Below are 14,346 nucleotides of genomic sequence, written 5' to 3'. Positions count from 1 at the left end.
AATGTGATCAATTTGCAGGAAACGATTCGTTGGACGAGCATTGTTATTTAGCCATGAGCTGAAGCGTTCCCAGTTTGTTGTGAGATGTAGGCTAGCGAAGGTGAGCAGTAGCCCCTGGATGGAGCCAGTTTATGGGTGGTGATCTGGAGTCAAGTTTATAACACTAGGGAGCTGTAGATCTGTTCGCAGGTTTTTCAATATTGCTTCACCCAAGACGTCCAGTTTATGGTGGGGGTTAGTTGGGACGTGGGTCATCTCTTCAGGACCTCTGGTCATGGTTTCTAACCGTTCTTCAATGTCGTTCAGTCATATTCCTCTTGGGTTGTTGCACCAATCGCAGTGTTTCACAGTTAGATCTTGTTCGTCGAACTGTCGTTGGGATCTTAAGTATACAGACACCATCGTGACAATGTCATGAGAAGTGGAGACATTCACTGCTGTTGCCTCAAGAGATGTGAATTGAGGAAGTGTTTGTGGTACGTGCGTGATGGCTTTGTGAAGAAATTTGGCCTTGCCACCCCCCGGCCATTGCCTCCGTGTGTCCTGTAACCAACCATGTTCAGAAGCTCAAATATTTGAATTGGTTGCAATGGAGCTTCCGTTAAAAACAGGATGTCCACCTTTTATCGTCTGAGAAAATGTTCCTGTTCATGCTAACATCATTGGCATTAAATATGCAAAGTATGAGGCCTTATAGCTGTGAAGGTCTACGGGCCATTATTGAGGGCGGAGATCTTCATAGCACTTTCTGAGAGGATGAATAGTTTTTAGAGAGTGTCCCCTGGATCTTTAAATTTCTAATAAGTGTTCGTACGGATGGTAAAAATGCCCTTCTGGTTCAGTGATGTTCTGAATTCCGATATGCTTGACAACATCTGAATGATGTGGCTAGCGTCGGACGATTCCTGTGATGTAGGTGTGGTGCTAGGTGAGTTGCGGCCGCTGAAGATCGACCAGTACGTTCTGCTGATGTTATCCTCTTCGGAAATACAGGAACGTAGTTCCGATTGTCCGCTTTTTGTGGCAGAGGAGCAGTGGCTGGGTGTTGTTAGAGACGAGTGATTGCGTTGCTGAAATCTAGTAAAGAAGGGAACAATCCAAAGAATTTTAGACCAGTTTCATTACTCTGCTATCTATACAAAATGCTGAAAAGAATGATCTTAAATCGCCTGCTAGTACCTCAAGAAGCTCTATTTCGTCCTGGTGAAAGCGAGTAGAAATTTAAATGTTAGGAAGTATTTTCTATACATATTTGTATGGCGTGTACCTTCGTACGAAAGTAAAACAACGAAGAGAAGAGGAGAATAGGAGCTTCTGAAATGTGGTGCCACAGAAGAATGCTGAAGAGTAGGTGGGTAGATCGAATAACTAATAAGGAGTTACTGAATCGTTGTCAAAGGAAGCAAGTTTGAGGAGATAAAAAATATAGGCCGGCCGTTGTGACCGAGCGGTTCTAGGCGCTTGAATCTGGAACCGCGCGACCGCTACGGGCATGGATGTGTGTGATGTCCTTAAGTTAGTTAGGTTTAAGTAGTTCTAAGTTCTAGGGCACTGATGACCTCAGATGTTAAGTCCCATAGTGCTCAAAGACATTTGAACCATTTTAAAAATTATAAAAGGAAGTAAACAGGTTAACGGAGAGACGAAGAGGCTTGCACAGAATAGACTAGCGTGAAGAACTGCACTGCCGTTCTTTGGACTGAAAATCCTAACAAAAACATCAAGTTGCCATAATAAATGTTCAAATGTGTCTTATGGGACTTAACTGGTAAGGTCATCAGGCACCACGCTTACACACTACTTAACCCACACACCCAAGCCCGAGGGAGGACTCGAACCTCCGCCGGGACCAGCCGCACAGTCCATGACTGCAGCGCCACAGACCGCTCAGCTAATCCCGCGCGGCTTGACATAATAGGGTAGCTGAAAATTAAAATATGACACTCTACAGCTGTGAGACAATAGACTGTATAGAAAGATGCTTTTCATCCCTAGCTCCTACTGTGTAAAGGCTGAGCTAAGCGTACTTGCGTGGAAGAGTAACGCCACGCGTGCAGCGACGCTTCAGAGGATTTCCTCGCCCGCGGTGACGTGGCTTGGCGTCCGCAGCAGACGTAAACAACTTTATTGTGCAGGCCGGCACGTCCGCACGGGCGAGCGTATCAGGAATTTCTGATCTCATGAATAAATTTTCATATGAATGGCTGACAGTAAAAGGCGCTGGGCGCGTCAAGCGCTGGACGCGTCTTTGTCTCAGCGCTCGTAAAAAAATGGGAGTGAAGTGCGCCTGGATGAAAGCTGGACGCGTCCCGCCGACGTAACGCTGACGTCTACTTCAGAGCCCTCTGCGGAAGTCGCTGGCGTGTCGAAGGCAACCTCACGATGTTTATTTCTGTTGCAGGCGACGCTTAACGTTCGTGGCAGCGGGCACCAGCGAATACAGCGAGTTTCCGAAACGCATGTTCTCTTTGATGTGCTGTAATGACGACAACGCGAATAACGATGAACAGGAATTTTTGCCCAATAATACACTTCAGCTTTAAATGAGACATATGATTACTAGTATTATACCTTCTCCGACGCTGTAAACCAACAGTAGCCACATTTTCCATTCAGAACGATTCATAGGAAGCCAGAACCACACCTCTTACGTATTGCTTTGCCCGAGAAATGAGTATCATTGTTGCTGTTCCAGACATAAAACGTTAAAGACGTAACCTCGGTATATGTGTGCGTATACTCACTATTTTACGAACCAAAATTTCATCTCCTCACGCATCATATGTCTCGAAGGTAACATTCCTGTATTTCATAGTGCTGGCTAAAGTAATAGCCTCGAGGCACTATTGTTGTTATTGTTGACCGGAGGATCTCAAAAAATCTAACAAGTTCTGTCGTGGCGAATGTCTCTTTTCTTCATGTCGTTTGAAACCTATTGTTCGCGGACTTTGACTCACTCCAAATGGAAGGATCAGCATCAAATGTCAGATGCTCTCAGTGCAAGTATTGAGAACACGCAGAAGCACAACTGTGCAGCAGATATGGCAGTACGTATTTCAGACCTTACTGCTCTTTAATAGTGTCAGGACAAAGTTTTTTTTGTCGTATATGCTTTTTGTCATTTGGAATGCCCTCTCTTTTCTGAGGCTATGTTTCTTTCGAGTTGCTTGTTATATTATTTATTTTTGTTTATTTTTGACAAAAATGTATTAATTGTGGATATTCTTAACAAAACCCGCCAGGTTAGCCAAGGGCGCTAACGCGCTGCTTCCTGGACTCTGGTAGGCGCACCGGCCCCTAATCGAATCCGCCCGGCGGAGTAACGACGAGGGCCGGTGTGCCGGCCAGCCTGGATGTGGTTTTTGGGCGGTTTTCCACATCCCCCTAAGTGAATACCGGGCTGGTCACCACGTCCCGCCTCAGTTACACGGCTCGCAGATATCTGAACACCTCCGCACTATTCTATGGATTACACTAGTCTCAGACAGTTGGGGCACACTAACTCCTTCCCGGAAGGTACGGGCTGGCGGCAGGAAAGGCATCCAGCCACCCCTTCAGTTAACATTAGCACATCCCATTAACCATGCCGACCCTGCGTATCCGTGGGAAAAACGGCACAAACAGAAGAAAGAAAGAAAAGAAAGAAAGTGGATATTCTTAACAAAGGTCGTATGGCAGATTTTCCACTCTCCTTACAATTGGAAGGATAAGAATATTTTCGTCCTAACATTGAAAAATGTCTAAATTTATCTTCTCGAGAAAATCTATAGTTTTAAATACGTAAAACAATATTTCCAAGACAGTAAACAGAGCATTTTCTGGTTATTCATTGTATCTTGTTTTCCTTCTAAATGCCAAATAAAATCGAACATTTTTTTCTCATTGGATGGTTCTGACATTCTTACTGTCGAAACTATTTTTATTGAAAAACGGTTATCTTTTTTTTTACATTGCTTTGTATCCATTATGTAAGCTTTTTCTTCGCTCAAGTGTTACAGATGGCAAATACCGATACTTTTCTTCTTGCGACTGTTTCATCTGTCGTGTGGGAGCATATTAACAGGAAAGATAAAACATGCGCTGGTGAAACCTTCGCAGTGTGTCACGAAAACAAGTACTGAGAACACACAGAAGCACAAAAGCCACTACTATAATTGTAGAGCTCTCTGCGAGAGTAGATTAACTTCCACTGCCAGCCGATAGTCTCTGTTTCTGTGCAAGCGCAGTTTGTAGCTTACTTAAGATCGTAGAAATCCACACCCGGTTGGCTGGTGATTTAGACGCAAGCACATGACGCGCGTCCACAACGAGAAATCGATTTTCACCAGCAAGTCGCTGAGGTAAAACCGGCTTTATACGAGGCTCACGCTAAAAGATGTGCACACTATTTTTGTAAAAATACAGTTTTCATTCTTCATGTGTGAAAGTTTTACAGTGTGTAGACACAACCTTCCCGCTTGTTTTCAAACTTAGTTCAATCTGTTCACGTGAGTGGCGCTGTCACAGCATGTCTTCAAGAATGCTGCTACACTTGACGTTCGTCAGAAGCAACGTGCTGTCATAGAATTCCTGTGCTGTGAATACGAGACAGTGGGAAACCTCCACAAGAGGTTGAAAAATGTGTATGGAGATGCTGATGTCGATCGCAGTACAGTTAGTCGGTGGGCAAGCAGGTTACGGGATCAAAGCGGGCACGGCAATATTGAGGATTGTCCTCGCAGCTACAGGCCTCGCACTACACTCACTCCAAACAATGTGCAGAGAGTTAACGAACTGGTGACTGCTGACAGACGAATCACAGTGAACGAATTGTCACGCTACGTTGGGATAGGGGAAGGAAGTGTTTGCAGAATAAGGTTTGTGCCAGGTGGGTTCCCAGGATGTTGACAGTGGCTCACAAAGAAACGAGAAAAATGGTATGCAGCGAACTTTTGGAACAGTGCGAGAATGGTGGAGATGAATTTCTTGGAAGAATTGTGACAGGTGATGAAACATGGCTCCATCATTTTTCACCAGAGACGAAGAGGCAATCAATGGAGTGGCATCATGCAAATTCACCTAAGAAAAAATAATTCAAAACCACACCTTCTGCTGGAAAAGTTATGGCTAAGGTGTTTTTAGATTCCGAAGGAATCTTGCTTGTGGACATCATGCCAAGTGGAACCACCATAAATTCTGATGCATATGTGATGACACTGAAGAAACTTCAAGCTCGACTGAGTCGTGTTGGACCACATCGGAAAAAGCAGGATGTTTTGCTGTTGCACGATAATGCATGGTCACACGTCAGTCTAAAAACCGTGGAAGCGATCACAAAACTCGGATGGACAACACTGAAACACCCGCCTTACCGTCCTGACTGGCTCTATGTTACTATCATCTCTTTGGGAAACTGAAAGACTCTCTTCGAGGAACAAGGTTTGAAGATGATGACTCCCTTGTGCACGCTGCTGAACAGTGGCTCTAACAGGTTGATCCAGAATTTTACCGTGCGGGTATACGGGTGCCGGTACCAAGATGGCATAAGGCAGTTGAGAGAGATGGAAATTATGTGGAGAAATGAAAATATTGTTCCTAAAGGATGTATCTACACACAGTAAAACTTTCAAACATGTAGAATAAAAGATGGATTTAAAAAAAATAGTGTACATTTCCTTAGGAGTGACCCTCGTACTACCTTGGAGACAGTGCTCTCTGAAAGTCCATCGGGCCGCAAAGTTAAATAATCAAATAAAATTCGCCAAATCTTGAAAAAGACGGAGCCCGTACTAGACGGAATAATCGCTAAGGAAAAGACGGAGGGAAGAAAGCTTCAAGTCTTCTGCTGACTCATTCTGTGTCCAGGTTCTCGCTTCCCACGCCCGGGTTCGATTCCCGGCGGGGTCAGGGATTGTCTCTGCCTCGTGATAACTGGGTGTTATGTGCTGTGCTTAGGTTAGTTACGTTTAAGTAGTTCTAAGTTCTAGGGGACTGATGACCATGGATGTTAAGTACCATAGTGCTCGGAGCCATTTGAACCATCTGTGTCAAGTTTGCTTACCTTAAAACCTCTCGTATCCTCTTGTGCCTCTTATAGCCTTGGATAAGTTGTACTTCTGAGATGAAGACCGTAGGCAGCTGATGTGCCGTGTTGTCTTTTTCCCAGACTGCTGCAGGACGTGACGAACAGATCGCGCGGCCCGTGCGAGACGAGCGTGCCCAAGAAGCGGCTGACGGTGACGTGGGGCCAGAGCGTGCACCTGGGCTGCCTCAGCCAGCAGCAGGCGGCCCCGCAGGTGCTCGCCGGCCGCGCCGTCTCCTGGCTGCACTACAGCGACGCCAGGGGCCGCTACCACATACGCTTCAGGTGAGCGAAGCGCTGCACTGTGCGCGCACGGCTAGAGGCTCAGTGAACTGCGGTATTTCACCACGGTGTGCCACGAGCAAGTTTCGCAATTGTAGTGCACTTTAGCAATGAAAAATATGACGTCATCCTGGCCATTTGCATGTATATGTATGTGCAGTCCTAGTATACATTGAAATCCCCATTCATAAGGAGGAGAGCAGCAGCGCCACTTTTATTTCTGTCCTCTAGTTGCGTTCTGCACTATTGTAGCGTGGGTATTTCAGTGTGCACCAGGATTGCCCACATTCTCTACTGGCCATTAAAATTGTTACACCACGAAGATAACGTATACAGACGCGAAATTTAACCCATAGGAAGAAGATGCTGTGATATGCAAATGATTAGCTTTTCAGAGCATTCACACAAGGTTGGCGCCGGTGTCAACATCTACTACGTGCTGACATGAGAAAAAGTTTCCAACCGACTTCTCATACACAATCAGCAGTTGACCAGCGTTGCCTGATGAAACGTTGTTGTGATGCCTCGTGTAAGGAGGAGAAATACTTACCATTGAAAACGTGTGGTAAAGGTCGGATTGTAGCCTATCGCGACATTGCTGCTCGAGTTGGTCGAGATCCAATGACTGTTAGCAGAATACGGAATCGTTGGGTTCAGGAAGGTAATACGTAACGCCGTGCTGGATCCCAAAGGTCTCGTATCACTAGCAGTCGAGATGACAGGCATCTTATCCTCATGGCTGTAACGGATCGTACAGCCACGTCTCGATCCCTGAGTCAGCAGATGGGGACGTTTGCAAGACAACAACCATCTGCACGAACAGTTCGACGATGTTTACAGCAGCATGGACTATCAGCTCGGAGACCAGGGCTGCGCTTATCCTTGACGCTGCATCACAAACAGGAGCGCCTGCGATGGTGTACTAAACGTCATTTTTTCGGATGAATCCAGGTTCTGTTTCAGCACCATGATTGTGTCATCCGTGTTTGTCGACATCGCGGTGAACGCACATTGGAAGTGTGTATTCGTCATCGCCATACTGGCGTATCACCCGGCGTGATGGTATGGGGTGGCATTGGTTACACGTCTCGGTCACCTCTTGTTCGCATTGACGGCACTTTGAACAGTAGACGTTACATTTCAGATGTATTACGACCCGTGGTTCTACCCTTCATTCGATCCCTGCGAAACCCTGCATTTCAGCAGGATAATGCACGACCGCATGTTGCAAGTCCTGGATACAGAAAATGTTCGACTGCTGCCCTGGCCAGCACATTCTCCAGATCTCTCACCAGTTGAAAACGTGTGGTCAATGGTTGCAGAGCAACTGGCTCGTCACAATACTCCTGTCACTTCTCTTGATGAACTGTGGTATCGTGTTGAAGCTGCATGGGCAGCTGTACATGTACGCGCCATTCAAGCTCTGTTTGACTCAATGCCCAGGCGTATCAAGGCCGTTAATACGGCCAGAGGTGGTTGTTCTGTGTACTTTCTCAGGATCTATGCATCCAAATTGCGTGAAAATGGAATCACATGTCAGTTCTAGTATAATATATTTGTTCAATGAATACCCGTTTATGATCTGAATTTATTCTTGGTGTAGCAATTTTAACGACCAGTAGTGTATATCTGGAAAGGCACAAAAAATTAATTATGTAACTTCATTTTCTTGAGCTAATAATTAAAACGTTCACTGCTTACACCAGATTGTCTTAATGTATGTCTTGTTTTAAAATTTGGACCTGACCACCTATGGTCATGCAACAACTTCAGTTCTTCTTCTGTCTCTGTCGTTTCCTATTTTTGCAGTACTCCTTAATCTTCTCCCTATATCGACTTTCCTTTCTTCTCCCCATGTCGCTCCTGACATCTTATATTTTTGTCTGGAACAGTTCTAAAATATTGTATTTTAGTCTTAAAGAAGTTTCTTTGCATAATTAAAATTGTTTCCATATTTCTGTAATTCATGACTCTGTTGACTTATTTTTTCGAGAGATACACGAATATTCGTTTTCTTTGCCTGTTTCCACCGAGGCGGTCGTACTGGCTGAGCGGCTCTAGGCGGTTCAGTCCGGAACCGCGCGAATGCTACGGTCGCAGGTTCGAATCCTGCCTCGGGCATGGATGTGTGTGATGTCCTTAGGTTAGTTAGGTTTACGTAGTTCTAAGGGGACTGATGACCTCAAGTTCTAAGTTCTAGGGGACTGATGTTAAGTACCATATTGCTCAGAGCCAAATAAACTGTGTCCTCTGAGAACCTCAGCATTGGAATCTGTTCATCCGGAACGTTTTTTCATCTGTGCTCAAAGATGCTTCAAATGGCTCTGAGCACTGTGAGACTTAACATCTATCAGTCCCCTAGAACTTAGAAGTATTTAAACCTAACCAACCTAAGGACATGACACACATCCATGCTCGAGGCAGGATTCAGACCTGCGACCGTAGCAATCGCGCGGCTCCGGACTGAGCGCCTAGAACCGCTAGACCACCACGGATCTGTGCACACTTCCATTCATTTCTTTTATAGGTTTCTGACAAAGAGAAGAGACATGGTGATAAGCTGCAAACACAGCGTCACACCATTGTTAACACAGATTTGTCTTTCTTGACTCCCCACTTACAAGTTGAAGACAAAAACTAGAATATGAGTACTTCATTTAGGAAACGGCTTTGGTATAATAGCTATTAGATGCGGAAGGACTGGAAAAATATAGGAAGAGAAGGTTGACGCCATCAGATCAGCTGGGATACAGATGGTACAAACAGAGAGAAGTGATACGAAGAGAAAGTGCGAGTTCGTTGTTTCTTTAGACATTGGGTTTACGTTTCATCAGCCTCCGCCTGGTTTGATGCCAGCCGCCACGACTTCATCTCCTGCGACAACCTCTTCACCTCTTAATAGCATCAAGATCTCACTTGCTTCAGTACTTCTAGCATATATTTCAATATCTGCCTTTCCCTAGAGATTTTTCCATACACCGCTCTCTCTACTGTCATGGAAGTATTTCCCTGATGGCTTAGCACATGTCCTGCCAACCTGTCATTTCACGTAGTCAGTGTATCTGACACACTCCCATTCTCGCAGATTCTGAAGCGGACCTCCTCATTTGTTATCAGTCCACCAAATTTTCAGCATCCTTCGGCAGCACATCTCAGACGACTCGTCTCTCTTCCCTTCCGGTTTCCCAGGGTCCTCAGGCTGGTACAGCAAAAGTGGGCGGGGGGCAGGTTGTCGTGGGTGTTATCGCCGTGTCGGCACCGCAGCGCCTCGCCAGATGAGCGGCGGGAGCGGGCGGGCCTGTGTCCCAGATGGGCGCGCGACAAGCCGTGATGAATGGGCGGGGCCGGCTTCCCGGCTGCAGGCGGCCCCCAGCACCTGTTGCTTCGCCCGCTCCGCCTCGCAAGTAACCAGCAGCACATCTGGCCGGCGGCGCTTCTTCCGCGTCGCTCCTCCTAATGGAATCGCAGATGACGCAGCCGATGTGCTTCCTGGCTTTCTACCGTTTCTAAATAAACCGTAGGATTCGCCGGCTTGGTCACATTTCGATTCATTCGTTCAGGTAATAGCTATCGGCTTCGCAGCAATCAGATCATAAAATACCATGGGGCAGAGAACGCGCTGTAAACAGAACTGTGAACAATATCTACGATACTTCTACGATTGATTAAGCTTATAGATATGACCCTTAGTCACACACATGGCAAAGCCAGTGGCCGAACTTTGATAACCCGATATTTACTAAAAGAACCTACAGTAAATATCAGAAACTGCTGTCAAAGTTAATCTTCGTACATAAAGTAATTACGCTACTGGCCATTGAAATTGCTACACCAAGAAGAAATGCAGATGATAAACGGGTATTCGTTCGACAAATATATTATACTAGAACTGACATGTGATTACATTTTCACGCAATTTGGGTGCATAGAACATGAAAAATCAGTACCCAGCACAACCACCTCTGGCCGTAATAACGGCCTTGATGCGCCTGGGCATTGAGTCAAACAGAGCTTTGATGGCGTGTACAGGTACAGCTGCCCAGGCAGCTTCAACACGATACCACAGTTCATCAACAGTAATGACTGGCGTACTGTGACTAGCCACTTGCTCGGCAACCATTGACCAGACGCTTTCAATTGGTGAGAGATCTGGAGAATGTGCTGACCAGGGCAGCGGTCGCACATTTTCTGTACCCAGAAAGGCCCGTACAGGACCTACAACATGCGGTCGTGCATTATACTGCTGAAATGTAGGGTTTCGCAGGGACCGAAGAAAGGGTAGAGCCACGGGTCGTAACACATCTGAAATTAACGTCCACTGTTCAAAGTGCCGTCAATGCGAGCAAGAGGTGACCGAGACGTGTAACCAATGGCACCCTATACCATCACACCGGGTGATACGCCAGTATGAATACAGCTTCCAATGTGTGTTCACCGCGATGTCGCCTAACACGAATGCGACCATCATGATGCTGTAAACAGAACCTGGATTCATCCGAAAAAAAAAAAGACTTTTTGCCATCCGCGTATCCATGTTCGTCGTTGAGTACACCATCGCAGGCGCTTCTGTCTGTGATACAGCTTCAGCGGTAACCGCACCCATGGTCTCCTTGCCCCAGCGATGTCGCGATAATATAAAGTGCAATCGCGATAGGCTACAATCCGACCTTTATGAAAGTCGGAAACGTGATGGTATGCATTTCTCCTCCTCATACGAGGCATCACAACAACGCTTCACCAGGCAACGCCGGTCAATTGCTGTTTTTGTATGATAAATCGGTTGGAAACTTTCCCCATGTCAGCACGTTGTAGGTGTCGTCACCGGCGCCAACCTTGTTGAATGCCCTGAAAAGCTAATCATTTGCATATGACAGCATCTTCTTCCTGTCGGTTAAATTTCGCGTCTGTAACACGTCTTCTTCGTGGTGTAGCATTTTTAATGGGCAGTAGTGTACGAGTAACACAACTGTACCCACCCAAACCTTTGAATAGGGGAACCTCACCCAAGGTCGCTATATACTCCCTAACAATAGTCATTCAGGATAGTACACAAAAGCGATTCATCGCTTAACGCAATGCGGTGCCACTCATCAGCAGTCTATACCTCCCATCGATGGCGCTAGTCCAAATGCCCATTTCGTGCTTTGGTGTTAATGGCACTCTGTTCAGGGGGCAGTACTTACCTACTCCGACTGCTGCCAGTCTTTGACTAATGGTGCATGATGATAGAGAATATTGGAAATAAAGTATTACTTGTCCTCGGATGGCAGACGCAGATGTGTAGGGGTTATGATGTACTTGGCGTACAATACGGCTGTGCTTTCTTTTGGCGGCCATTCATAGTAGAGCGAATCGCTCACGACGAATATACCTACCCTGAAGTTCGCATGCACTCCAATATCGGGTGACTGTCACATCCGAACGCCCTACCGATCTGGATATTCGACTATTCGACCAGCCGGTTAAATGGAGACTCACAATGAAGAATCTTTCAACCTCTGTCAGACGCTGATAACGACGTCTACTGGAATTCGTGGCATCTTCGTGTCTTCAGAATGATCATCCGAAGTCGTTGCGCTCTTTATATTCTCTGCCTGGGCTGATAACAACACTAAAAACGAACAACATTAGTGCACTTTCGTGGGCGTTCTACGTTTTATAGAGAATTGCAACTTTAATGGGTTATTCAAGCGACAAAATGATTATCTAATATGTTTCAAGACACCGCGCATAGAAACAGGATTTGCCGGTGCTCATATCTCGAGATCTATTGCTGGTAAACAAACCAATTATTTTGTATATCCCTTGTGCTAGGGACCATTTGTATACGAAACAAATGGATCGTGTTAGATTCACTATCCAAGTGTAGTGTCAAAGTATAAATATTAGACACTTCCTCATGCTTAGGCAAATGTAGCGAACTGGTTGATTGTTGTTGTATTTGATGTAGGCTACGTTGGACTTGATGGGACTTATGGAGGCAGTATGAGTTCGTGGCCGTCACCTGGGAAAACTACAAGAAAATGTATTTTTTTTACTTTATTTTCGCCGTCACCAGCGGACCAAATCCCAATCAAGAATTCCAGGATTGCTTTGCGCAGCAAATGTCTGAAATTTGTATGGTATATTTCTACACTCTGAGTCTCAAACAACCTTGAAAATTATCTTGGTATCTGTATCCGTTTCCAGATAGAGAGATTCAAAGTTACCCCACTTTTACACATAAACGCCGGTATGAGGTGAAATGTAAATAATAAATAACTACAGAAAATTTCTCGAATTTTAACGGTGTATCCTCTAGGCATTAATCTAGAAGAACCATTTTCCCGTTTTCAAAAATTCTTATCCACTTTCGAGAAACACCCCAAAAACCTATTTTCTGGGTATCGAAACCCAACTGCGGATTCCGAGACAGCTTTGCAGAGCAAATGGCTGAGGTTTTTACGGTGTATTTCTAAGATTACACTCTTGAACAACGTGAAATTTTTCTTCGCATCTTTCTCCGTTTTCGAGCTACAGAGGTTCAAAGTTACCCTATATGTACTCGAAAAATACGGACTTAAATGTCGCATTAGGCAAAAAACGTAGTTTATAAAGTGATTTAGCTCGGAGAAAGATGCTGTGAAGTGTCTTGGTTATCATTTGGAAACCGTATGTTGTAGTACTGAAGCACTTGCGAAATTTTTTGCACGTAAAATTCGCTCTTGAGTATAAATTTTACTGGCCGTTACATTTCGTTTCACATGAGTTACACGTTCTCCTGCAGCAGGGAAAAGAATGGAATCAGAGGAGGAAAAAAAATGCGAATACATTCTTGTTTATGTAAGAGATTCTGACTGAAAAATACGGTAGTACCAGCTGCGTCATTCTACCTTCCTCAGCACTTGTAAGTGGGGTAGGATGTCAAAAGGGCCGACTTGAAGCAGGAGAGGCACAACACTTCATTTTAATTTATACTGTCTATACTTTTACGAATAACATAACACTTTGTCAGCATGACCAGGAAGAATTCAGGGTCCACACTCAAAGCATTTCACACGTAAGAAAATTACTTTGTTATGTTTTTGAACTTCCACGCCATATTATCGCTGATCGCAGTGTCAGCCTCACCCGCTATTGATCGCATGTAGAATCGCTATAGTGGGCTCGTTTACACAAAGACTTATAGTACAGGGTCCATTTCAATAACGTATTTCTACCAACATTAATGCTGCTGTTGCGGTCAGACGCCACCATGATGTACTTACTGTCTTCCTAGCTTCCTACTATACACTATTTACATAAATAAGTGGAATATACTTTCGAGAGTGTGATTTGTTGAGCTGTCGTTAGCAATAAGGTTTCTTACCGTATATACAGTTATCCTTAAGTATCGTATTCCTGTCCATTGATTATCTAAATCAAAGTGGGATCAGACAGTGCCCTTCATCAAAATTCTAGGTCACCTCGATGAAAGTACTCTGCAGTAGCAGTCTAAGCCGTGCTGGTTTGTCACATGACGACTGAAGCACACGGACTGTGATTGTTAAGACCTAGAGTCACACAGCGTCCGTACAGTGCGTTCCCTTCCAGAACGTTTACCACAGTCTGCGCAACGTGCTCTGTGCAGGCCTTTGGACTTTTTCTTTGTACTATCCTCTCCCATTCTTCGATGGAAGCCCGTGAGCGTTCCTGAAGAATCTTAGTGGAAACGAACCCACTATAGGGATTCTACAAGCGATGAATAGCGGGCGAGGCTGACACTGCGATCAGCGATAATATGGTAAGAAGTCAGAATGAGGATAACGCTCAAGTTGTTTTGAACAATTTATACTGGTTGTTTACGTGAGAGCGTGCTAAAATGTAACAGGACACAGAGAATGCTCCCATGAACAAATTGAGGTAGGGAACCTGGGGTCGGAGAAGCCAGCTTAAGGAGAAATGGTTCAAATGGCTCTAAGCACTATGGGACTTAAGATCTATGGTCATCAGTCCCCGAGACTTAGAACTACTTAAACCTAACT

The 14,346-nt window shown here is 45.2% G+C and overlaps 1 protein-coding gene across 4 annotated transcripts in view; it reads left to right on the top strand.

Annotated features, from left to right (window-relative positions):
• LOC126281600 (semaphorin-2A-like) overlaps positions 1–14,346 on the top strand; it is a 944,484-nt gene that overhangs the window by 909,705 nt on the left and 20,433 nt on the right. For all 4 annotated transcript variants that reach the window (XM_049980701.1, XM_049980702.1, XM_049980703.1 and 1 more), the window contains one exon: positions 6,146–6,346. In XM_049980701.1, the coding sequence (XP_049836658.1) occupies positions 6,146–6,346 (201 nt within the window). The remainder of the gene's footprint in view (positions 1–6,145; positions 6,347–14,346) is intronic.

The sequence above is a fragment of the Schistocerca gregaria genome, chromosome 7, assembly GCF_023897955.1.
Source record: "Schistocerca gregaria isolate iqSchGreg1 chromosome 7, iqSchGreg1.2, whole genome shotgun sequence".
In the NCBI taxonomy this organism is placed as follows: domain Eukaryota; kingdom Metazoa; phylum Arthropoda; class Insecta; order Orthoptera; family Acrididae; genus Schistocerca; species Schistocerca gregaria.
Note: the sequence above shows the minus strand (reverse complement) of the source record. Positions and strands in the feature narration are given on the sequence as shown.